The sequence below is a fragment of the Amphibalanus amphitrite genome, unplaced genomic scaffold (assembly GCF_019059575.1).
Source record: "Amphibalanus amphitrite isolate SeventyFive unplaced genomic scaffold, NRLGWU_Aamphi_draft 000028F_arrow, whole genome shotgun sequence".
NCBI classification, from domain to species: Eukaryota; Metazoa; Arthropoda; class Thecostraca; order Balanomorpha; family Balanidae; genus Amphibalanus; species Amphibalanus amphitrite.
In genome coordinates this window covers 1,159,064-1,185,314 of record NW_024881524.1, presented here as the reverse complement: position 1 = coordinate 1,185,314, position 26,251 = coordinate 1,159,064, and the positions used below count along the sequence as shown (strand labels likewise).

At 46.7% G+C, this 26,251-nt stretch overlaps 1 protein-coding gene across 1 annotated transcript; it reads left to right on the top strand.

The window, feature by feature from the left end:
- The first annotated feature begins 1,499 nt into the window (after positions 1-1,499).
- Positions 1,500-11,597, top strand: LOC122365656 (diuretic hormone class 2-like). Its single transcript, XM_043337067.1, has 4 exons — positions 1,500-1,611; positions 8,417-8,536; positions 10,044-10,154; positions 10,829-11,597. Exons 2-4 carry the CDS (start codon positions 8,421-8,423, stop codon positions 10,968-10,970), a joined length of 369 nt encoding a protein of 122 aa, XP_043193002.1. The 5' UTR covers positions 1,500-1,611; positions 8,417-8,420; the 3' UTR covers positions 10,971-11,597.
- The last annotated feature ends 14,654 nt before the right edge of the window (positions 11,598-26,251 follow it).

The window sequence follows — 26,251 nt, the reverse complement described above, 5'->3', positions numbered from 1 at the left end:
GTTTTTCATCCACCTTTATTCATTGTTTTGTACTTACCACAGAGGTGCCGCTAGTCGCTGACTCATGCGACCTAATGTCTCGGTAACCTTTGTCCGATCCTGTCCAGCATTCGGTCCCGGTCCTGGTCCATGTAGGCTGTCATCTGACGCGAGGTCGTCCGGCGGGCCGCGGGAAGGGGCCGGCCGGGGTGCGGTGCGGCGCCCGCCCGTCTGCCGCTACGCGCCGGCCTGGCTGCGTTTGTGTGTCGCCTCTGTTTATGTACGGCGGGGTGTTTTTACTGGTCAGCGACTGGTGCCGCGCTGTCTGTGTCCGCTGCTCTCTCCTCCCCGGGGAGAGAGGGACGGAGGAGAGGCGGGTGCGCACGTGCCGCTCACCGGATGGGGTCTGATCGGCGCCACCCGGCTTCCGAGGACACCAGACGACACGCTGATAGGCTCCCCGCGCCTGTCATTACCTATGTAGGTGAGAACTGCGGTATGACTTCCGGAATGAGGCTCTCTGCATCATGCATGCTTTGCGTTATTCCTCTGCATGCATATGAATGAGTGCATCAAGCTGAAAGATATTTGCATTCAAATACTTTGTGATCTGCACTAAGCATAAAAATACTCTGGCGGCTTTGCTAATATATGATAGATGTATACCTCAGGGAATATTTATTAGCCAACAAAGCTGTAAACATATCAACTGCTCTGCTCGTACACCTAGCTTCTGCTTGCTTAAGTTTGTAGATGAAGAATTGGGCTTTTGAGAGAGATTGCTGAAAGTCAATGGTTCGCATCAAAATGTTTGACGGAGCATGACGTCACTCTGACCGACTGATGTCATTTCTAGCCGACCTACATATGGCTGTCACAAGGTGTCAAATTGATATAGCGTAAGGATGCTGAAAGTGTTGTGTCGAAACGTTTAGCGGTTTTTAAAATATTCTAAAAAACGGGAGGGGGCTCTGTAGAGTCCTCCTCAGTCAAGCCTTTATTCTTGGCTTAGTGAATTGAAAAATGGAAATAGGCCATTGAGCAAAATGGTACACTAACAGGAAACTCGTTTTCTCTTTTTTTTTTTTTGCTAGATCATTTATTTTCAGAAAGATATGCCTAGGGCTAGGTACACACAAATGTAGGTTTCCTGTCATCTTACAATTTGAGATACGGAAAGTGTTTGCTCGTTACAGCCAACGATCCGACCAGACCGGACCAGACCACTGAATCAATGATCCCTGTGACCGCGAGGTCCGCCTCTGCGACCGGCATCAAACCTTCACAGTATCTGCTGTAAGCGGCGCGACACGGCGGACATATCGAACATTTAAATCGGTCCACCGACAGTGGGACGCCTCGGTGTCCGGCTCTGTGGGCGGCCCTGCCCGGTAATTAAATGTCTCCGGTGGACGCGCACCCAGCGCGGCGCTCATTGGTCCGACGCGGCCGAACGCCGGCCTCCCATTGGCCGACGAGGCCGAGCGCCAAATTGAATATAAGACTGGCCGCAGTCGCGATCGTCCTCTCAGTTTTGTGTGAGCACCGAGCTGATTTGGGTCGGCTGCGGAGCGCAGAGCGTCGTCCCCATCGGGAGCAGCCGTCACCCAGTCACCGACCCCGCCTCTCCAGGTCAGCACGAGCGGCAGCTCCGAAAACACAATCAGTGTTTACGGATAGCAAGCTTTTTACTTTTTAGTTTACCTATATGTGCCAGGCAATGAGGACTAAGTGCAACTACCTACAAATTTAGTTTTGTATTGTTCTGGTTGTTCCTATTGGTTTCCTTTGCCTAAAAAAGTACTTTAAATTTCTGAAGAGATTAAATTTTGTTGCACTTCCATTAATGTGTAATGGTTCAAAGCGTGTCGATTACCTATGGATGGTGGCAGTGAGGTTATGCATATAGCAAACTGGTCAATCGCACACAATTTCGGCGATTTTGCCAAAGCCATAATTTTAGCCGATGGCACTTGTGCATTGTGCGTGCACACCTAATGCATACATGATACCATTCCGAGTCACGCCAGTTAAAGATCCGATTGTATTCATGGGACCAGCGTAACTTGGTCTTTTTCGTAAACATAATTGAATTGTCTTGCGTTCAAAAATGCCCTCTGTAGCATCCCACGTCCGCCAAAGAGTGGAGGGAACAATAACGTTCAAATAAGGAAATCATTATGATCAAAGTCATTAGTCGCAGTACATTGCTACATTTATATAGTGCATTTTTACTACACCAAATAGTGTATGCTTGAATGTTGCAGCAGCAATGGCGGTTGCTACACTATACATCAATGGCGGTTCCTAACAGCGATGCTAGCTGTAAGACATTGGCCAATGACTGAATCAATGTTGTCATTTGGCGCTTACTGCGGAACCCACCGCTGCGCACACTTTATCTTTGATTGCATGTCGATTACTGCGCTCGTATTGGTGCTGTTATGTTCCGCTTCTTACGGTGTGTGTAGTGGTGCGAGTGCTGCCAAAGTAAATAGCCAATAATATGGCATAACATCGCGCTATCGCCCACACCGTAATCAGAGGGCATTTGTTATACCAGCCGAGGACGAGGCGCTATAGCAGTCCACAGTCGTCGAGAAATGTTTTGGGTGGTTCTTCAGGCCACCATAACAGCTCATCGTGCTCGCTGGGTGCACTTGTTCCCGTAAATGAGGCGTAATGGCAGCGTAGTCGCTGACCATCCAATATTCTGAATGGATCGGATGTCAGTAATCAAAAACATAAGAAAAAATCGATCAACATCTTCAAAAACTGGCAAGTCTTATGTATAAAGTAACTCTGCTACTTGACACAAAGTTCAGTTGCTTATATGAACGACATTTTCTTTGAAATCTTTTAAACAATATCATTTTTGGAAGTCATGAAGCTGCAAAGACACAAAACAATCGAGTGAGCACTGCAACATGCCTGTATACTCGCCCATCTCTGTGATGAGAATTATCAGTTTCCTGTGTACGAGGCTGAACCATATTGCAGTGATCCCCATGCAGTGTAAGGATGAGGAGCAGACACTAGAATACCTGTTTGCGCTGTTACACGAGTGTCGTTTCATGCGCAGGGAATTTTGCAGTGAAATGGCAAGAAAGCCAAAAGAAACCGACAGACAGATCGTAATTGGTATTTTTTTTTTTTAGTTCGAACCTTTTCATAGGAAGGATTCACAAGGACGGAGCCACCACTAAGTGAAGCTTGTTGCGGTGACTCTGCCCTCTACCCTCCGATCGCGAAATTCCAGTTCTATGGTAGAATTTAGAGTCCAAAATTTAACGTGCGCACATGGCCACGCACGGTCGGTCCACTCATGGACTTCGCCTGGCTACGGCCTGCCACCAACCGCAACCATACCTGTCAGTAGGCCCATAAATGTCAAGCGCCCGTCGCGCTTCGGACCCGGACTGTTATATTTTAACCGGGAACGCGTTCTCTCACCACGCGGAGTCCAACGCTCTACCGAATGAGCTACGGGACTTATTTGCATATAAAGTCCCGGCTCCCGTCATACCTATCGTTTTTTTTTTCAAATGCAACCATCAGCAGATGCTTCTGAGTTTGAGTTTTGAGTTTTCAGTGCGGGCATTGGGCAGTGGATAGCGATCGTCATTTTCTTGACAGCATTGCTATTCAGAATACAGAATACGAATAGTGAATAGCTATTCATCAGAAGTGCTGCACGTGGAATGAACGCTTCCCCAATGCCCTTAAAAGCATTAACAAATCAGTAAATTTCTATGTCGAGTCGCTCGCCTCTCGTCTCGCGAGCTACGTCTCTCGAGCCACGGGAAAAGCCAGAAGAAATGTGGTGAAATCACCTTACATACGCCTCGCAGCTTTAAAACTTGTTACAAAAACTTACGAGAGTTCGTTTACTTTTTGTCCAAGCTCATCACATAAATATATTAACTTTTAAACGTGTAAATAGTGGATCGGGTATAGCATCCGTATGCCGAGCTTCACCCCATCCGCGGGTGGGTAGCTCTTCCAACCAGAAGGATAAACTTGCTCAAATGAATTCATATTGAAATACTCGATGGTCTGCCTATTCGCCTCACTAACCTCGCCGGTTCAGCAGGACTTTCTCCAAGGTCAACATCGGGTAATCATTGTTGGGTATTTTCCACGCCCTCCATTCCTGCCTTCTGGGTGTCTGACGCAAGCGGGCACGCAGCTTCTTGGCCCCCTCCCCCTCCCCGCTCGGCCTCCCTCCCCTCCCACCAGACTTCACCAGATCCCGCCGGTCGGCTGCGTCTGCCGTCTGTCCGGTCTCTCCTCTATCTAGTCTCCAAGTGGATGAGGTGGGAGACAGAGTCTGGTTCCGGCGCTGGGGCACGTGTCAGGACCCCCCATCTCCACTCCAAGCCGGCCTGGGACCGGTAAACAGGCCTCATGGGTCAGTTCCGCTCGCAGGGCGGCGGACGCGCCGACAGAAAACAGCCTGCTTACCCCGGCCGAGCAGCGCGTTTGTTTTCACTGACCGTTTTTGTCACGTGGAACACGGGTGATGTCATGCTGTTCGGGGTATGAGGTGGCAGCTGCTGTGACAAGGGAAGGGGGAAGCCACGCGACCAGCTCATGCTTGGTGGTGTTGGTAGAAAACCGGCTAACTAGACCCACACGGCACGATGAAGTGAAGAAGTGTCCCAGAAGTGAAGAGGCGGTCTCAGTCTAATAAGAATTGTCGGCCGAATCACAGGGGTCCGGCGAGCGGCTGTCCTTTCAAACAGCTTCTTGTCCTGGGAATGGTCGCTGCGCTGGGGCTGGCATAGGCCCTATTTTCTTACATTCATCCGTCATCAACTATGACAGCCTGCTTTGGCGTCCTACGCTGGGTCTTATGCTTGGGATCTAGCGGCAAAAAGTAACGCACCAGCCACGAACGTTTGTTAAATGTTTTCGGAAGGCCTCCGATGTAGACATTTAATTAATTTATCATCGCCGCATTGGTGATTCATCCAATGGACAGCCTCCAAATGACTGTAGAATAATGAATGTTTGACATTAAATTCAGAGCACATAAAATGCAAGAAAACGATTATTACCTATATGAAGCCATTTCTACACAAAATATTTTTTGTTCCCCTCACGTCGTAAAGGCTTCGGGTGTTGATTCTTTTTATTTCTGCCGCCGCGTTTCTCGACCCGGTGACCTGCAGGGCGCGTCACCCGTCGAAACTGGTTGCTGCTGAGACCGCTGTCTAGGGACCCACCGACGCGATGGCTGCACCTCGCAGACGACCATCACTATGCAAATTCAGGCTCCTGTCCTAGGGTGCAGGGTCTGCCGGCGCACCGCCTGCCAGCACCTGTGAATGGCTTCAGACGCCGCGCGGGACGAGCCGGCGCTACCAATCCCGAAATGGGCCCTGCCAGAGGCGAATGGAAATGGGACGGGCGGGAGCAGCAATCCAAGGCTATCCTGCTCGTGGCCAGAAATTGGCTGAACGGAAATTGTTCAGAGCCCGCAATGCTGTTGTGATTGTGATAGGAGGAGCAAACTTGTTGGTTTTGTTTTACAACGCCGCTTCAATACAACTTGATGTCGTGGTGCAGATGTGAAAGTTACCAGTTCACTGTTAATTTCGTTCCTACCCAGTGTTTGGTCAGCATTCTACATGTTCATAACCCGCGATACAATAGGACCATACGCCTCAGAGGCCATGTTCAACGGCTCGTGGCTCTCCGAATCACCCGCCGCCACGGCTGGACGGCCTCCGATGTCTTCCGGTGCTGGCCGGATGAGAGCCCCTGGTGTCGTCTGTACCCATGGCCCGAAATTCTCTCCCGGCGGAGACTCTGTGTCGCCTCCCGACCCCTCAGACACCGCCCGCGGCGATACGGGCTCTGTGGCCACGGGGTGCCGTCCTTCCACTCCGTTGGACCTTATGGTACTGCTGTGGGCGCCTAAGGTCGGATGGAGCCGTCTTGAGCTGACTGATCTACCAGGACGCTAGTGGGAGTTGAAATGCTGCCCTAAGAAAGTGTTGTTATGCTCACTTCATTGCTCTCATACCTGTCCCGGATTTGGCAGTTATCTGTTGATGTGTGGATAAAATGGGGATTTTTTTATCCGCTACATATTCCCCATCAGAGATGATCTTAGGTTGCATCAGCTTTGATAGTTTGGTAATCGAAAGTAAGGCGAGACGAAGTTCGTTAATTTTTCAACGTCCAGTAAAACATTTATGGTCACTCTGCACCCGAGGACTAAAAATATGATGTCATGACCATGACGTCGAAAGGTCGTTACAACTATGTGGTCCCGCAGTTCCTTGCGATGTAATTTTCATGCAATTACTGGCCGGCTGACCATCCCGAACGCGAATCATTCCTGGCGGAGCAGATGTGCGACAGGTTCGCTGGAAATTGGCCCCGGTCGTCACTGTATTATTCAGCCGCTCCGGTCGGGCCGGAGTGATGGCCACCACTCCGGCGTGTCCATCAAATCAGGGCGCGTCGCTGCGGGGGCATCCATTTGCCCCTGTTGGTGAATCTCTGTTGGGGCGCGGGGACTGCTGCCGTCCCCTGGGACCAATATCACTCACGGATGACCGTGGTGCGTCACCTGGCAAAGGTCAGCGTGCACGAGTAAATATAAGAAACTGATAAGGTCAATGCTGCTCTGCGTTTTGAGAGATGACCTTGTATTGGTTGCACAAAAATGAAAAAAAACTTTGCCGAACGATCACCTCAACTCCAGACGATCAAAAGGCTGACTTAGCTGAGGATTATCGCCGCATCTCAATAGTAATTGAATGTTGCAGAATGCAGAGGTTTCGTCGGTCTTGTGATAATGTCCGCTGTAAAACCGACGTGATTTTGCCTCTCTTTTAATTTTTGTATGCAAAATGTATTAACCATTCAGTACACTGCGACAGTAACACAAATTCATTGCACACGGTGAGCTAGACAGTAACTCATTTCTGTCAGTTTACAGCCGCCGAACGGCCTATTGATTCTGACATATCCAATCGAGTGGATTGGCTAGATGAGACTGTAATCAGTTTGTGGAAACACTCCGCACGCAAATGTATGCAGATGCGCAGCGAAGCCTTTTAATGGCGGAACTCAGTCAATGGATCCGATCAGTGCGGTCCACACAGCCGCAGGACAGGCTCAATGACGCTCAGTGGTGGCTGGCTCCATTCAGCACCGCCACTGCGCGAAATATCGGCTACCTCGCGTGCCGGACAAGAGCTTCAAGTGGCTATACGCCCAGCTGAATGGACACCGCACAAAAGCCCGCCGAGAGCCTTTGCGGAGCAGTATGTTTGTGAGCGACAGATATGTTTGTGGCGGACAGCTAGAAGCGGTGCTTCGCGTGTCTTTCAATCGGCATTGCTCTTCGCGTGTTCTCGGTCCTTTCAGTGAGAAATTGATAGGGAGAAGATGTATGATCTTTTTGCACGGCAGTATCATCCCGAAACATTCAACTGTCACTATGTCGGGGGCGTGATTATCGTCACGCTGGTGACACATTGAGACTATTTGGTCTAAAAACAACAACAAGACATATTCTGATGATGATTGGGTTTTGTAGCGTGTACTCCAAACGTGCTGCCTAAGGGAAACAGCAAAATGATACGAAGTTGCATAAGTATTGCGAGAGACGACAATAACAGAACATGGCGGAAAAACAGATTATGCATGAGATGATTAGTCGCGATCTGCTATTTACCGGTGCCCATTACCCAGCTCCAGTGGTCGTACATATCAGCACGCCTGCCATTTGTCATGGCCCAGTATGGGTCTGTCACCAGCCAATCTTTCTGAGACCGGAAGCACCATCAACCACCCACCCACTGCGCCCTTTCGCTGTGACACTCACAGAGAAATGGTCCGCTGGACACGGGACGGTGAGATCAGGGTATAGTCTTGCTCGTGTGTGTGTGTGGCTGTTGTGCCGGCGCGTCATGCGTGTCATGTTTGTCACCTGTCCCGCCTGTATCAGAAGTGTCATCTATGTCACTGATGTCACTGTGTCCGGTGGGTCGTTTGCCGCGGACGGCGTCAGTGCCCTCACCAGGTAGCCAGCGCTGTGGGCCCGCGATTGATGGGCTTTCACCAGAGGTAAAAGTTTGACGGTGGCAAGATGAGGTAATTTGCGGCAGATACGAGTTATCAGACAGCCCACGCCGCTCTTGAAGGCCGCGGGCACGAGCCACGGCCCCCAGGTGATCAGTATTGATTACAGGCGGTCTGTCCTCGCTTCAGCCCGAGGAGTCCAGCATCGGCGCTTCAGCTTACGCAAAAGAAACGTCTACGGTATCGAAAACATGTCAGCACGGGCATCGCTTAAAGCACTCCGAAAGCGCCTTGAGATGTTCTTGAAAACAAAAATACATAAACATTATTGTCATAATTTTGCCCTAGCTACCTGACTTGTTCTGATTAGTTCTTTTTTGTCTCTCTTTTTCAGAATCATGTGCCGCTCTGCGCTACTGTCCGGCGGTGTGACCGTGTTCCTCGTCGCCCTGGTCCTCTGCACACTGTCACTCTGCTCAGCGGCCAGCCTACAGGTCAACGATGGACTTGAAAGGTAGGTCGCTGCAAATGTATCGATTATAGTATATAGGAGACCGTAAAATGTCTCTTAACGAATTAAATCTTGATTTGTGTTTATGCTTTATTCAGGTCAGGTGCAGGAATATTCCATCGATGTGTTAGCTCCAAATTTGTAAACATCACTTGCTCTTCAGCTGCAGTGTACCCATTGGTCATGCCCATTGCTTTTCTATGATTATTTCTTATTTATTCCGTAGATCAAAAAGCGAAACGTGTGTTGCAAAACAAAAAAAAGCTGATAGGTATTTTCCTCGGAAAAGAAACCATTAAAATGACAGACTCGGTACATCACTGCATATACCCCTGCCAAAATATCCACCACCGTCTTTATTCCATTTCTCCCCTCCATCTCCTTTCCATGCCCGCCGTCCGCCGCGTGCAGCCACGCTCTGCGTCCCGTCGCAAGGTGAGCTTGGTTCGTACCTTGTGGCGACGCTGAGCGGAGATCTCCAATCGTGGCTCCGCCAGCCCCAGGGACCACCTGATGGAGTACCACGCTCCACGCGACCGTGAGAGGCTGGGACACACCGCACAACCATCGTCTCCCACGGGCCGGACTGTGCGGGCTGAAAAGATGACTCGCACAGTTCCGAGCAGTCTGTTCAGGGCATCTAGCCTACCCGGTGAAGGTCAGGTGCTCGTCTTCCGAAACCTGGTCGATAGAATAGGACAGTAAGCAAGGGAACCCATGTGGATTCATTATTGCGGATGGCGATAACTGAAACTCCGCTTGTTCGATCTGGGCGGCGGATGTGTGGAGGATTACCGGGATCGCTTATTTGAAGCTCTGCAGTGAAATTGGCGGCGCTGGCCCACGCCAATAACAGCTCATTCGGGTCGTTTCCGCCCGCGATTGCAGCTATAGAGAGATTATAGGGGAGCGGAACGGTCATTGGGCGTAATAACCATGCCACCGGGCGCCATTTTACATGATAGGCTTTCTGCGTACCGACGAAACAACCTGCCGGCTGAATATTCTGATTTTCATTCATCCAGCCCCCTGCCTGTTTCCCAATATAACGGTAGATGTAAGCTTCGGAAGCCTCCGATGGCTTTGTTGGAAATTGAATCGAGCCGACTTGGATTCGCTCGGCAGCTGAGGCTAAACGTGTGCCTAAGGCTAAACTGGGCATGTAAAGCAGCGTTAGAACTAAGCCGTGATAAATCAGTCACTGCTAAAGGTACGGTCGACGGGGGTCCTATTAATCACTCTTAAAATACAAGCACCTGCGAACCTAACCATAAATCGCTGCAAGTGAGCGCCGAGGAATCCGTTCGTAAGCGCAAATGACTAACCATCATATCCGTATTCAAGCCCTTTGTATCTTTGGGCGAACTGGCTAATTAACACAAACAAAAAGCCACAGACGCATGTAGAGTGTAGACAATCTACAGATTTTCTGTGATTTCCACATGGTCTACATTTTCCAGATCTCCTCGGATTACGCTCCTGACCGGCTTCCCTTTTCGTTTTGTTTCAGGAAGCCCTGGATGGACGCGGTACAGCGAGAACTGCCCAGTGACGCCTACATGACCGAGTTTATCGCCCGGCTGCGAGCGCTCAAAGACGCCGAGGACATCGGGCTTGCACAGTACGATATCATTGATAGCTATTTCCGAGAGCACGTGCCGTTCCTCCACCTCGTCAGCCCGGTGCCGAATAGCGGCAGGCAGGCCCAGCAGGAGTCGCAGCCAGGGTAGGTTCGAATCCAGGCGTCGCCAGGCTTTAGCGCATGCGCCTCGACGCCCAGCCGTGAAGCAGGAGGTTCGACGCGCAGAGGGTGGCAGCTCGAGGCCGAGAAGGAATGCTGCTTCACCGACAGTGGTCGCTTTGTTAGGTTTGAGATTCTCCGAGACTCTGTCGTGTATGGTAAGATGAGAGGCTTTGCATGCCGACAGCTTATACGTGTCTGCCCTAGCTTTCGACGGACGTCAACGAATGACCAGCTATCACTAAAATTACGCCCTATGAAGCGATGTTCTTGTTCTCTGGAAACAGTACCTTTGATCATAGAAATGAATGACAACCGTTTCTGCACAAACATTGACACAGCCTTGGATCCTGCAAAGCGTACAATTAATTTTGGAACCACATTTGAGCTCGGTGAGGTTTCCACATGATTCAATTAGTTTGATGGGCTGATACAAGTAGCTGTGTGCTGTGTGCAGGGCCGTAATATTTTAATTTAGATAGCCCTATTCGCATCGTCTGAACACCAGTCCAGTCCTGCCCTCGGTGTCTGACGCGTCGCACCCACCCCGGCAGGAAGCGCGGACTGGACTTCGGCCTGGGACGCGGCTTCTCCGGCAGCCAGGCGGCGAAGCACATGATGGGACTGGCGGCGGCCAACTTCGCCGGCGGTCCGGGCCGGCGGCGGCGGTCAGCCCCTCTGCCGACGCTCCACTAGACCGCCGGCGCCGCCCCTTCTCGAGCCCTCTCAGTGTGTAGCAATAGCCGCCCAGGGCCGCCGCGCCGCCCCCGCCCCGCCCCGCCCGCTCCGCGCACCGCCCGACCGGCGGAGAGGCACCGCGAGGCACTGCGAGGCGAGAGCCGCTCGAAGCGCGTCGCAGTGAGCCGGCGCCGCGTGCAGGGGCTGGCAGCCGCGGTCAGCGGGGTCGCCGACCAGTGAGGCTGGCGAGGCAGTACGGGCACGGGCGCGCAACCGCGGCCAACGGGGACCTGACCCGAGCTGACCTGACCTCGACTCGCTGCGGCGTGACCTCAACGCAGATGAAGTCGACTAGTGACCTTTAAATTCAAGCAGCTACTCCGGAAAGCTAGCGCGCAACGAAGCTCTCTCCCCTGTCGCGGCCGGATGCGGCGTGCGATTGTTGTACGGTGGTAGACGAGTATACCTATAGGTGCCAAGTCGTGAGGTCGAATAGGCCCGCTGAATATGTGACTATACAAGGGGCAGGGCGGGATGGGGGCTCTGTGGATCTCTGCCTCGTCAACCCCGACGCTTTATTCTTATTTTATTTGACTGTTATGAGTATGTTTTCTTTAAATAAAGTTATTTTGTCCATGCTCTGAATGTGCATACGTTGTGGTGAGATGGAAATAGAATAGAGCAAACGGAACGAGGCGAAACTTCTATACCTAATTTGGTGGTTATCGGATGTCGGTTACCCGCTTTGATGATGCCACTCGGCGTCAGTTGGCTGCTTTTAACCAACCATCGTAACTAGAGAGCTATGGACGTACGTGCAACGTCGCAAAAGGGAAACAGGATTGAGTTTTATTCACGATCGATGGCAACACAAGTCAAATTCCTAAAACCAGACGTTTCGGCCACAGGGTGCCTTCGTCAGTGGACACTAGTGATTAATTGAATTAAAAACACATAGGGTGAATAGGTCAAAAACGCCCCCCTTAAGCGCGAAACCTTCTGACACTCAACCCAACACAGATTACTTAAACCTTTGGGCACCATCATGTAGCTCATTCTTTTTACTACGCTTTGAGACCAAGAAAAGACACCTGCGTGTGGTATTTAACCCCCCAAAAAGGTTTTCGCATACCCTTACAAAAGGGCGTTTTGCCCCATACCCTGGGTAATACGCCCACACCCATGTGCAAAGCGCCCCCACCCCATCCATCAACAGAAAATGATGAACATGGCAGAACTTGACGTCATTCTGACGTCATTTGTGGTCAACCTATCATAGCCTTTGGAATAAAATTTTGTTGCAATGTGTAAAATCGATGCCCGGAGGAGTCCTGAAAGTTTGGTGACGATATCTGCAGTCGTTTAGGATATATCAGCAAAAAAGGGCAGGGAGAGGCCTTTTCGGCCCCGACCTACAGGGCGCTACCCTGCACTCTCACCACCGTGCAAAACGCCCCCCTTTCAGAAAACTGGGGGCGTCTTGCCCCATGCATCGAGTAGGCGTCTTGCCCCATCCACTCCATTTCCGGTCAACAAAATATTGACAAAAAACGCGCCACTAACGCCGCAGCATAATACGTTCAACACAATGACAATAAAACGCAGTTTTGAGTGATGTGCACAATAGCAAGTTTTGTGATATAAAGAGGGCATCAAAATGTTAGGAATCTTCTGTAAAAACAACAAAAACAACACCCAAAACCAACATCAGCACCTACCCACGCTGCTCCTCAAGACGCAGAACCGGAAATAGAGACCTACGTAAACAAGCAGCTGACTGTTCTGAAAGACAGGATAAAACACCTATCCGTCGATAAGAAATACGATTTTTTTAGGGGAGGCGTTTAACCCAGGGGTGCGTCTTCCCCACAGTTACCCTAGTATCAAAAACAATCGGTATACATCGTAAGTCGACACATCGGGCACAGGTTTCGAAATGCATTCTTTGGTTCAACATTAAAAACCTAAATTGAGAACGGCATTCATCACGCTATTGTTCTTGTCGCGTTCTTTTAATATGCTGAAAATTAAATTATATAATGAATGTACCTACAGGTCACAATGTAAATGTCGGAACGTTTAATTCGCTCGCCTTTTCTCAGAGTCTTTCAAAGTTCGCCAATCACCTTTCGTTTAGAAATCGTTTACGTCTTGTTTCCTAGTGCCATCATTGCAGCCGCTTTTGCCCAGGTAAAGAATCCAGGTTTTTCGTTCACTGTATCTTGGAAACAGATGTGAGCTGCTTCCAGAGCTTTTCGCGCCGATTTTGACATGCCTTTTTCAATGACATGAGCACTGTTCCAGTTTGGTAAATTTTGACATTTTTCGATATGAAGGACGAGTGCGTTCGATCTATTGTGGTTCCGGACATCGCGTTTGTGTTCTTTCAGTCGTGTGTCGAGTCCTCTTCCAGTTTCTCCTATGTACGATTTGTTGCATGGGCCCGAGCAAGGAATTTTGTATATCACACTGTTACTATCTTTCTTTTCAGGTCAAATGGATCGAATGTACCGTAAAGTGGGGCTATTTGAGACAGTGGGGCTATTTGAGACAGTATTTAAAATCGCTATAAAATGAAGAGCGTTTGATTTCTATGTGATATTTTTGCTCAGGAAGGTGTGGAATCGAGCAGTAAATCGCCTGAGCAAAAAATAAGCATAAATTTCAAACGGTTTTTATTTTATAACAATTTTAAATACTGTCTCAAATAGCCCCACTGTCTCAAATAGCCCCACCTTACGGTAACGATAGTTTCCGGAAGAAAAGTGGAAAATCTGACTCAGCCGAAGCCTGAAAAGAAAGATAGTAACAGTGTGATATACAAAATTCCTTGCTCGGGCCCATGCAACAAATCGTACATAGGAGAAACTGGAAGAGGACTCGACACACGACTGAAAGAACACAAACGCGATGTCCGGAACCACAATAGATCGAACGCACTCGTCCTTCATATCGAAAAATGTCAAAATTTACCAAACTGGAACAGTGCTCATGTCATTGAAAAAGGCATGTCAAAATCGGTGCGAAAAGCTCTGGAAGCAGCTCACATCTGTTTCCAAGATACAGTGAACGAAAACCCTGGATTCTTTACCTGGGCAAAAGCGGCTGCAATGATGGCACTAGGAAACAAGACGTAAACGATTTCTAAACGAAAGGTGATTGGCGAACTTTGAAAGACTCTGAGAAAAGGCGAGCGAATTAAACGTTCCGACATTTACATTGTGACCTGTAGGTACATTCATTATATAATTTAATTTTCAGCATATTAAAAGAACGCGACAAGAACAATAGCGTGATGAATGCCGTTCTCAATTTAGGTTTTTAATGTTGAACCAAAGAATGCATTTCGAAACCTGTGCCCGATGTGTCGACTTCGAACGATGTATACCGATTGTTTTTGATACTATGTGTTTTTAATTCAATTAATCACTAGTGTCCACTGACGAAGGCACCCTGTGGCCGAAACGTCTGGTTTTAGGAATTTGACTTGTGTTGCCATCGATCGTGAATAAAACTCAATCATGTCTGATCATTTGGAAACAGGATTATGATTACGAGCGAGCGAGCGCAGCGAGCGAAGTGAGTCTTTTCAATATAACGGAAAAATCTCAGTATGAGCGGCCCGGCCCGGCCCGGCCCGGCCCGGCCTGTAACGCTTTTGAGAGGCTTATATCTCAGCAACCGCTGGACCGATTGACCTGCGGTCTTTTTTGTTGGTTAGCCTATCCCTTCTACCCCGTAATTGACTACTTTTAATACATCTCAGTGACCGTCGTAGCACGTGCCACGTGAAAAGTCAAGGGTGTTCAAGCTGTTTTGCAAAAGTAGTGATTTTGAGAGGCTCATATCTCAGCAGCCGCTTGGGCGATTGACTTGCGGTAATTTGTGTAGGGTAGCAGCATCCCTTCTACCCAAAATAGGATACTCTCGATGCATGTAGGTCACCCCCAGTGCACGTGCAAAATCAGGGCCTCGTCTAAGGAATTTTCACTGGGGGGTCAGAGACTGAAGGAGCCAAACCTAGGGTACCCCCAAATCCTGTTTTCTCACCGGATTTAGGCCACTTGTTTTTCGTCACAGCCCTGAGACCATTATTTTTTTAACAAAAAAAAAACAACAAAAAAAGGCAATCTGAGCCGTGTGTGTAGGGGAGGGGAGTGGGGATCGGATGGACTCCCATGGGTTTTCGCGAATAACTCGCGCAAAAAGCGGTCGATCGCGACCAAACTTTCAGTACCCTCGAGTTGATCAATTTTACACCCGTTCTAAAAAAAAATCATGACCCTGACCCAAATGACTTTTGACCTGTGACCTATTTCTCGAGACCATGTTTGGCCGGAATCGCGATTCAGCGCATGTCAGCTCACATTGTCCGCGCGTTTCCAGTCTTTTTGCGATTGTTAACGTCCAAACATGTGAAATGATGTTCTTCCCATGCATTACAGTGGGTGTCAAGGTCACGTGAAGGTTAGGTCAAGGTCATTGACCTTTGATGAACTCGGTTCACTTTTTCGAGTTTTACATGTTTCTTGGGTAGTTTTTGGGGCTGATTTCGAATTTAGCATCCATTTGAACATTTATGAAGTGACATTTATGAAGTATTATGAACATTTAGTGCCTTCGTAACATGTTACGACGCCGACGCCGTCAGTTGTAGTTGATAGCTACTATTGATAGCCGGCAGGACGCCTACTTGTTGACCTAACCTGACCTGACCCAGCCTGGCCTAAATGCATGAAGACATCATTTGTGATCAAAACTAACATGAAATATGTGATCACCAACCCTAAAAAAACATAACAGTTTCACTATATGGAGTTCTAGCAGGTCCCGATTTTCCCGACCTTTGGGTCATTGACCTGACCTGGAAGGTCAGCCAATGACCCAGGACCTTAAAATTGGGTAGTATCGGCTTCCTCTCGTCACGGGCAATACGCTCGTTTTTTTTTCCGCGAAGCTCTAGTTCAATCAGGGGCAAACGGCAGGGGGGTCCAACCGACCCCTCCCCTACACGTTAGACGCTGGCAAACACCGCACACATGCGAGGGTTAACATTAGTGTGTTACCCCCTTACATTGCCCCACCAAACAGTGACAAACATACTTATCCGTGTTGAGCGTTTGATTGAGTGGGGGGGGGGGGGGGCAAACACGAGTTGGGTCACTGGCCAGCTGCCAACTGACAATTTACTTCTTGGCGCTCTTGCAGCTCTGAAAATCACAAAACTCTGGCATTTCCCGTAGCCATGAACAGTTACCTATTGAACAAATTATTGTTTCTCGTTAAATCCATGTAAGACTCCTCACAAAAACGTATTGCAGGGAAGATAATTTTGTTAGAAGTTCACGTTTTGACTGGGGGGGCAAATGCTGGTCACTGGGGGGGCAATCCGCTCGACTGGGTAGGCAATTGCCCCCCCAGTTAACATGTTAGACGAGGCCCTGTGCAAAATACAACAATAAGAGGTGCCAAACTTGTTCCCATTTCAGTAACTCGGTAATTACTGGGGCGATTTCGCTGAAACTTGGCATACAGGTAGGCACCCACCAGGCAATGCATTCCCATGTGTTGCGGTTAGGGTGCTACTGCACGTGCGCACGTGCAGGGGGCGTTTCCAGATCTCGAGAACGGCTGGGCCGATTGCGCTCAAATTTGGTACACGATTGGGGACCAGTTAGTAGGGTGCCGTGCAAAAGTCATTTTGGACCCCGTTTGCACGTGCGCACGTGCAGAATGCCGCTTCCAGATGTCAGACACGGCTGGGCCGATTGCGTTCAAATTTGGCACACCGCTAGCGACCGGTTAGAAGGGTGCTTTGCGCAAGCCCGTTGGAAGCACCCTCTCGCCCTTCCGCACGTGCAGGGCTCACTATCTCGCTCGCTCGTTCTCCGCCCAAAAGGCGTTTTACTGGGCCCTGTTCGGGTCCGCGCAAAATATTTTGCTGAGTGTGAAGTCACACATGCGATGATGTCAGCCACCTGGCTCCGCCCATGCTCCGCCCCCTCTCCGCCGGTTCGCAAGGCCGAGGGCCACGCGACACGCGGCGAACCGTGGCGCCGATGGACTGGTGTGTTTCGTTCAGTTACTAAGTAAAATGCGTTCAAATGTGGTTAATAGCAATGTGCCACTGAAAAGAAAGATAATGATACCAAAACAACACCATACTAACCACTTACAATAAGAAATATATGAGGGTAAACTTTAATCCGCGCCACTTTCGCCTCCTGCAGCTACTATTTTCTTCTTGCGCAAAACTGAAAGATTTTGCGCGAGCCTACGTCACACGTGTGACGTCATACGCCGAAGGGCGGAGCTTGGCACCCGACAGACCCCAACTGCGCATGCGTGGTGCAAAATTTTGCAATAGGATGCGCTGCCCGAACAGGGCTCCGGTAATAAGACTGAAAGGAATTTAGAGAAAAATATTTAAATGAAAAAATTATCATGACTTCGGAACAGCTAGTTTCATTGCTACGACATATCTTCGATAAAAACACACACACGCACTGGGTGCCCACACTGTTCAGTCGCATACCTGTCAACTACAATTATACTTGCCAAAGTGCATGTAAGTTGGCTGCGATATTGAAGCTATTCAATCACCGCAGGCGTCATTGTCGAATACTGAAGTACGTCGTCTAAAGATTCATAGACCCACGACAAAATCACGCCACCTTAATTGACACACTCTGACATAAATGTACGTTTAAAGTGATCAGTGATCACAGTAGGGGAAGCCGGGGGAAGCCCGGCATAGTAAGCTCTTTTTCATTTTTATTACATACCATACGTGCTGTATAAAATGTTGATATCCTGCTAGCTAGCTAAGTTCATTGGCCGTGTTTAAAAATCGGTTTCGTGGAGTAAGTATAAGGTTGAGAAAATCGAGTTTTAAAAAAGTGTTGATTTTTCTGGGGTAAGCCCGGCATAGGGATAACGCCGGCCACCTCCCCAGCGCTTTACAACGAGTTGATGAAACCATTATGTGTTTTCCAAATATTAACGGAAAGTGAAATATTAAGGTACTGATTAGCTCTGGACATCTTAGAGTTTATGTCACTACTGGTATTTTAGCTAGCGTCTACTACATACCTATACATTACAGGTCGATGAAAATCGTGATGCTAAATTGACAAAAAATGTGTATTTCAAAATTCCTTAAAATCTATTTTTCTTTTTACCTTAATGCATCATATTGCATATCATTCGACTCGGCTGATGAAGAAGAACACAACGACACCATTTTTGAAGCTAGCTTCATTGTCAGTCGCGTTATCTGCAAAAACGTACTTTGACCCTAGTTGACCTTAAGTGACATGACTGGCTTTGTCTATGATAACATGTTTATTTTCGAAATTTATCTTTGATCTAGGTGTAAACCAAACCTGTTCAGTGCTCAGTACCTATTATCTCATGGAAAACAGTGGTTTAGTGGCATTGCTCTCGGTTGGGGGTAAGCTTGGCCACTCGCCCGGGGCTACGCCAATGTGCTAATTTTTATTTTAGAACAGCGATATTCGAAAAAATGTCCTACTTAAGCCAGCCTGCCTCGTCACCCCTCACTACAAACACTTAACCTTCCAGGCGGTGGGGGGCATTTTTTGCCCCCCCCCCCTTTAGTTTTTTCGATGTATCTCGAGAACCGCTGCGCCGATCGTCACCAAACTTTCAGTACCCTCCCGGGAGCAGCTAGCGCACATGGTGACCAAAAATTTTTCCAAAGGCTATGATAGGTTGGCCGCAAAGGACGTCAGAGTGACGTCATTTTTGCCATTTTCGACCCAAAACAAGGTTTCGCGGGAAGAGCTGTCAGGCCTACAGCTTTAGAGATACAGAAAAATGTTTTAGACATAAAAGGTGTGGAATCAAGAGGGCTACAACACTGCTATTTCGGTTTTTCGATTTTTTTTTTATTTTGACCCCTAAAAATAAAAAATAAAAAAAAAATTTTGAGTTTCGAAAAAACCGGAATATATGTGATAGTCCCTACCGCCTTCTATCTACATACCAAATTTGAGATCGATACCTCTTTTTTTGGCCAAGTTATAGCAAAAAAACTGTTCAAAATTGATGACGTCAAATATTCAAACTCAATTTTTAGCAATTCTAGACCTCGTAGCGCAAAACAAAGACCACCATTAGACTCCCCGTGACGAGCTGCATCGAATCGATACCCATTTTATGCAAAAATATCAACTTTGAAATTTGATCTTTTTTGACCTGACCTTGACCTGACCTCCACCAGAAAGTGACCTAAACCGTACCTGATGGTCTTATAACCAACACCATTGAGTTGGAAATGAAAAAATGGCCATAAAACATGCATCACATAACCTTAGTACAGTTGGGCTCATGTGGTGACCCTTGGTGACCTTTGGTGACCTGACCTGTGACGTGACCTGGTATGACCAGTGACCTGTAATAGCAACATATGTACTAGACAACTGACGCCTTATCGCTGATTTTCGACAAACTGCGTTTTACTCGGTGTTATAGCGCTTTCCCTAGAAGCCCCGTGAACGGTGAAACATTTTATATTTGACCTGACCTCTGACGTCATCGGTGACCCCGAGGTCAATGAAATTTGGTTTCCCTAGACAAATTGGACAGGGCTATCGAACGACGTTTGAATTTTCCGGATCCGTCCAGTAGTTTCGGAGATACGGGGGGGGGGCAAAAAATGCCCCCCCCCCCCCCCCCGCGCGGAAGGTGGCTGGTAGGCCCACCGCCTGCCGGGTACGGTCCTCACATAACATTTGTATAATTATTAGTACTGTATGGTATAACATTAACAGTGCAACATATCTCACTTTTTAGCTAAAAACCCTTAAAATATCATTTTTGCGCTATAACTTTAACAATGTGCAATTTTTGTCAGCCTAACTTTTTTGCTGGCGTTACCTTAGCTGCCACGCTGAAAGGACAAACAGTTGAGCATTTTATTGTGCATAATTTAGCCGGAAACGGGGTGGCCGGGCTTACCCCGCGCCCGGGCTTCCTCCGGCTTCCCCTACCTATTTTAACTACTTAACCTCACCGGCCGATATGTGGGGAGGGGGAGGGGTTTGGTGCCATTTCTCTAATGAACGGTGTTATGATAATTGGGCTGGGCCCACAGGTAGGTAACTTAAAGGGACCCTCCCACCTTCAAAAAAGTTAATGAATTGGCATGAAAGTGATGTCGCTCGGTTCAGAAAGAGCAAAAACGAATATCTACCAAATTTCATCGAAAAATATTCACCGGTTTTCAAGATATTAGACTTTTACTTTTGTTTACTTTTTGGGATCTCCGCTGTTCCTAGCGACTTTATTTGAAAGTGCGGCATTTGTTGCGCGCAAAGCAGCATATACCACCGCGTGCTACAAAACGTTTTAGTCAAACATTTAACGGACGTTCGAAAGCCTGATGACGTCATCAGATTCCTGTAATGGTTAAGAGATAGGGACCACGCTGGTCCCACCCTGCAAGTAAAGGGAAGAAATTTCTTGAACACCATAAAGCTGCGGGGGTTGCGACCAGGATAAATGGTGGTTTCTGAGCCTGGCTGCAAACTTGGCTATCTCAGCTCAAAACTAATGTTAAGGTGGGAGGGTCCCTTTAAGTTCAGGAGAGTAGATAGACATTAATTTCCGGCAGCGTCCGGTGTGATACCTACTTACGATTCAATAATGTTATTGGTAAATGTTGTGGAGTGGTGCAAGGAGCAAGACTATATTAGCTGACCGTTGGGCAGAAGCCAGAAACGTAGTCCACAGGCGATATGCTAAAGTCATTCAGTGGAACGAAATTGCTTCTGTCACTCAAACTTGATAAAAAGTAATAGAATTTAAATAAAGTAAAACTACCGGAGATGGCGTTCCCGTGTGACAAAAAGCGACGGAGGTGACGCGAAATTCAAAAATTGTGTGCAACAGTCAGAGGGATACCATCGTATAAAAGCTACACTACACTACACTACACAGTACACACAGCCCCCGTCAGTCACTGGGCGGGTACCTTCTGGGTAGGTATTATGATTTCGTAAGCCGAGAAAACTCGAAGGCTACGTCACCATAAAATCGGATATCATTGCTTTTAGAAACAGGTGCGATGTTCTACATATGTACAGTCCCACAGTCTGCAGACTGCAGAGTCGGAGTCGGAGTCGGAGTCGGTCGGATTCGACAGTTCTGACCGGAGTCGGGGTTGGATTCGAAGTCGATTTTGGAAGCCGAGGTAACGCCCGTGGCCGCCCCCGTAGCTCAGTCGGTAGAGAGTTGGACTCCGTGTGGTGAGAGCACGCGTTCTCGGTTAAAAGATAACAGTCCGGGTCCGAAGCGCGACGGGCGCTTGACGTTTATGAGCATCCTTACAGGTATGGTTGCCTGTTGGTGGCAGGCCGTAGCCAGGCGAAGTGCAGTGGTGTGAGTGAGTGGACCGGCCGTGCGCGGCTATGTGCGCACGTCAAACTTTGGACGCTAAATTCTGCCATAGAACCGGAATTGCCCGATCGGAGGGTAGGGGGCACTGGCAGGGTCAACGCAACAAGCTTCGCTTAGCGGGGGCTCTGTCCTTGCGAATCCTTCTATTGAAAAGGTTCGGACTAAATTTATAAAAAGAACTCCCCTCTAGCGAACAGGCTCTTGTTGGTGGGGTGACCGTTTGCCTACTTGGTTAGCTCGTTGACCTGACCCTCGGGACGTGCTCAGCCATCACGCGGCACAGCATTGCATGGTGGGCGCCCAGACCAATGTTCTGCCTCCCCTCGACTAAATTCTATCAATCACGTGCCTAAAGCTATCGCCTATCTCATCAGACCGGAAAGGAGAAAAGACCTACCTAACCGCCCATTAAAGCAATGTGCGAAATCAATCAAATCCTATCCATTTTGAAGGGTCTGTGAATTAACCAATTTCCCTAGGTCACCGACTTGACCAGACCGATAGTTCATTTAGGACATCAAATCAATGAACAATGATTAGTTGGAGGTGAGCTATGGCTAGTTTGAGCATAATTATGCATATTATGATGGTAGAAAATGACCTTATGCTCATGATACAATGAAATGATATTAAAATAAGTCCAAAAAGTATTATGATATATTTCGACTTGCGTCGTCTTCAGAATGTACATTTTCGGAATTGTCGACGGGCAAATTCAAATCCTTTCAAAATAAAAATGTTGCACGCTATTTTGAAAGGATTTGAATTTGCCCGTCGACAATTCCGAAAATGTACATTCTGAAGACGACGCAAGTCGAAATATATCATAATACTTTTTGGACTTATTTTAATATCATTTCATTGTATCATGAGCATAAGGTCATTTTCTACCATCATAATAACAATGATTAGATTTAGTTTTCAGATCCGTCGTTCAGTAAGCAAATAGTAAATGTGCCCATCACGGAAATGAGAAATCTGCCAATGCCGTAACAATTGGCCTAACACTAGAACGTAGTAAAAACTGGTAAAAACCTCTGATGATAAAAAACATTTGGTCAATATGGCAGCATTCAATGTGTCACCAAATGCGGCATTCGTCCTGCCTCACTGCATATTTACGTCTGGACAACGACTTGCGTTGGAGAGGCCGGAAATAGTGGCGATTTCAGGACCGCAAGAATGGACCGTCATTGGAATGATTCTTTTTTAAACCGTGCACTGTTTTCGGCCGGAATTTAATAGTTACTACAAAATATTTTGTAATTACGTTTCCACTAAGAATGAATGCCATCAGGGCTAAATTTTTAATACTATTGCATTTTGTCAAGAAGCATATAGTGCTGTTATATTGCAGTTTTAGCGCGTTTGTTACAAAATATGAACTATGAAGCGAAGAAGCGTCAGTGTAATTCATCAACAGTGCCAGAAGTTAACTTGAGGGAAGGCTATGCTAATTGCTCTTGTCCATCCACTAAAATTTATTAAATATTTTGCTTTGTGTATTCCAAAAGGAGAGGGAACTATTTCATTTGTGCCTTCATGTCAGAATTGAAGGTGGATCATTAAATTTTCAACGCAGTTTACAAACAAGCATTTGGTCTTTCTCGTTTATAAGCAGTGGCTAGGAAAAGGTTGATCAATCCTGAAGTTCAGTCATCGTACCTCAACTTGGCAGCAAGATCCCCCAAGGACAGAGGATATATTGTATACATGTCCTGTAAATCAAAACAAACACACATTTGGTCTTTCTCGTATATAAGCAGTGGCTAAGAAAAGGTTGATCAATCCTGAAGTTCAGTCATCATACCTCAACTTGGCAGCAAGATCCCCCAAGGACAGAGGATATATTGTAAACCTGTCCTGTTAATCAAAACATTTTTGTGCCTTCAAAGGCTTAAGTTATCTGTGGTGTGTTTGGAGTTAGGCTATATGGCCGTTTTTGTTGTATGTTTATGTGGTGATTGAATATAACTGGGACCCTGTGCTTGTTTGTATACTTACGGTCAAACAGGGAACAGCACATTCACATAACATACTCACCTAGCACCTAACTCATAGCTGTACCCTGCAGGATCTGTACTTGTTCATGTCTCGAGCATTAACAAAGCACTTAAGTACCGTAAAATGGGGTGTTAAGGGACAGTGGGGTGTTAAGGGACAGTGGGGTGTTAAGGGACAGTTGCATGGGAAAAACTTTGAGTCATATTAACTTCCTAATTTGAGAAGGTTCAATAAAAACTTCAGTGTGGTAGTTGACACTGTTTTGCTCTTGACCATAGGAGAAAATGGTATGGTTTTTCATGCAAGTGATTTGGTTCAAAAATGGATTTGAAAATCATGCTACATTTTCACAAAATTGAAACATCTCCAAAACTCTGTGTGTACCACATAAACTAGTGGGTGTACAGGGAAAATGAATGCATAGATGTATTGTCACATGTATTGCACATGTTTCCTGAAAAACTTGTGCAAATCCACCCATTCATTCATCATCCTCTTCCTCTTTTCCGGATACATGCATATTTTGAGGTGGATGTGGGGTGCTAAGGGACAGGGAATAAGAAATAAAAAATAATATCTAAATATAATTTAATTAAGGAGGCATGGAAAACACAAAATTCCACATAAAATGCTGGCAAGTTCATACTTTTATCTCTAACACATCTAAAGTTATGTAACAAAACATCTCAACACTCTCGTTTACAATGATGGGTCAATGGAGACTGATGTAGGTAAATGTGATGTCATCATAAAAAGGCTAAAACAAAGAGGGCAACATAATGACAAGTGACTAGCTTCAACATGGGTTTTTATTGATGACAGAAGATTACTTTTTGGTTCTGTTTACCTTATAATTAGCACATTTTCCACAAGCGTAAACTGCATTACACGTAATTGGCTAAAAAGGTCATTAGTGGTGAATGAACCTGACTTGTTTTGTGACAGAATATGCAAAACATTTCAATAAATAAATTGTGTGCCCTTCCACACCCCAATTGTGGGCATTTGATGACCATTTCTTGGAATAATATAGGTGTCCCTTAACACCCCACATTGGGGTGCTAAGGGACAGTGATGAAAAATAATAAAAAATAATATGCAGGCATAAATCTTAAAAACTTTAATGTGGCAGGCATGTAAAGCACCAAATTCCACATAAAATGCTGACAATTTGATGCTTCTATCTCCAACCCTTCTTGAGTTCTATAACAAAACACCTCAAAACTGTCCCTTAACACCCCGTTTTACGGTAGCTTAGTAATCATTTCCCACATTTTCTGAGCATCTAACATGACATAAAGCAGTGCAGAGCAGCTTCAGAGAAGAAACACTTTAAATGCACAGACTCACACCAGCCACCCAATGAGCCAGTTCCTCAGTTGACTGTTTCCCTGGACACAGCTTGGCAATGTGAGCTAACTTTTGGCAAGTTGAAGGTTAGCAGTTAAGATTGAGTTAGGGTGAGTACCTACCTAACTGGGTGCTACTGCCATGCAGGTCTTGGGTAGGCTGCAAATATGTGTGATGATTGAGGTTAGGTCAGCTGCCTGTCAGGTTAGTCAGGTTCAGTGCTCATTGCTCAGGTCACATTTTTATGGACATTTGGCAAATTAAAAAACTAACAATCTGATCTAAGCTAACCCGACTAAACATACACAACTACTGACTATAGGAACTGAGCACCTACCTACTTGTGCCTACATCCCATACCATGTCAAAGTAGAGTTCCTTGGTGGAAGATTACCCTCAGTACTTTTTATCCCAGCCCTGTGAAGAAAACTAATACTTCTAAGCTCTGAGTCACTGCTGGCCATCCACAGGAAGAAACACTGAGACTGAGAGCTTTGCCATTGTATATTGGACCAATAATGACTATCACAAATGACTATATGAACACATAATATGATCACCACGGTGACTGTAAATAATGATCACATCGTTGTATGGATTGTCACATTGACAATTTTACTACAATCCTTTTTTCAAGAAATACAGTGATGATGATTAACATCAAAATCAACATAAAGTGGATTTAGTGATCCAAGCTTTCTCCTCCAGTAGCAATGGAATGATCACATGTTTCATTTGCCAGACACTGAGTACCTGATGCACATTACAATCTGCATAGCATCTAAGCATAGTAAAACTGCCCAAGTCCATTCATTCTAGATTTTAACTTGATAGTTAGCACTAATTCATCTTGCTGTTGTAAGTTATCATTCAATATTCATACCAATACATCAATATGCGCTCATCAGTCAACATTTTCTGGCATGATCCTGCTCAGCGTGCTCTTCAGTATTGCTCCAAGGTCTGCAATATTATAGCTTGTTTTTGGACAATAAGCTCTTTTAATTTTACTTTTTCTTGCTGATATATGAGCCCGATCAACTTGCGTTTATCAACCAAAATTTCATAACTTGTTCAACTTGATATTGATATTGCTCAGTAGTCACTAGTCAGGACCTCTGTCACGACTGTCAGCCTCCTGGTCCTGGATACTTCAGATTGTTTTCAGTCAACATGCTTCTTAACTATGATATAAGTCAATCTTAAGGGATTCAAAACATCCAACAAAACGACGTACAAGAGCAAGAAAACCACCAGATAAACTAAAAATGGCCTTGGAACAGAGCCAAGTGGTGCTCCATTTGTTTGTTTACAATGATTGTAGTGCTGATGTATTTTTAGGACTCTGAACGTCGGCTTATAAAAATGAAACGTTTTTTACAAAAGTTGTAAGGCAAGTAATATTTATCTGAAAGAACTAAAATATTCAAAAGCCAAACACTATGAAATACATGAATCGGAACGAAAAAGTAACCCAAAAACCCAGCCTAATCACCGGCTCCTAAAACTGCAACACAATCAGC

Bases quoted from the DNA above. Each gene is read 5' to 3' on its own strand.
- LOC122365656 (XM_043337067.1), top strand. From the start codon at position 8,421: ATGTGCCGCTCTGCGCTACTGTCCGGCGGTGTGACCGTGTTCCTCGTC. The intron at 8,537-10,043 runs GTAGGTCGCTGC...GTTTTGTTTCAG, and splicing joins GTCAACGATGGACTTGAAAG to GAAGCCCTGGATGGACGCGG. The intron at 10,155-10,828 runs GTACGATATCAT...CCACCCCGGCAG, and splicing joins GAGGACATCGGGCTTGCACA to GAAGCGCGGACTGGACTTCG.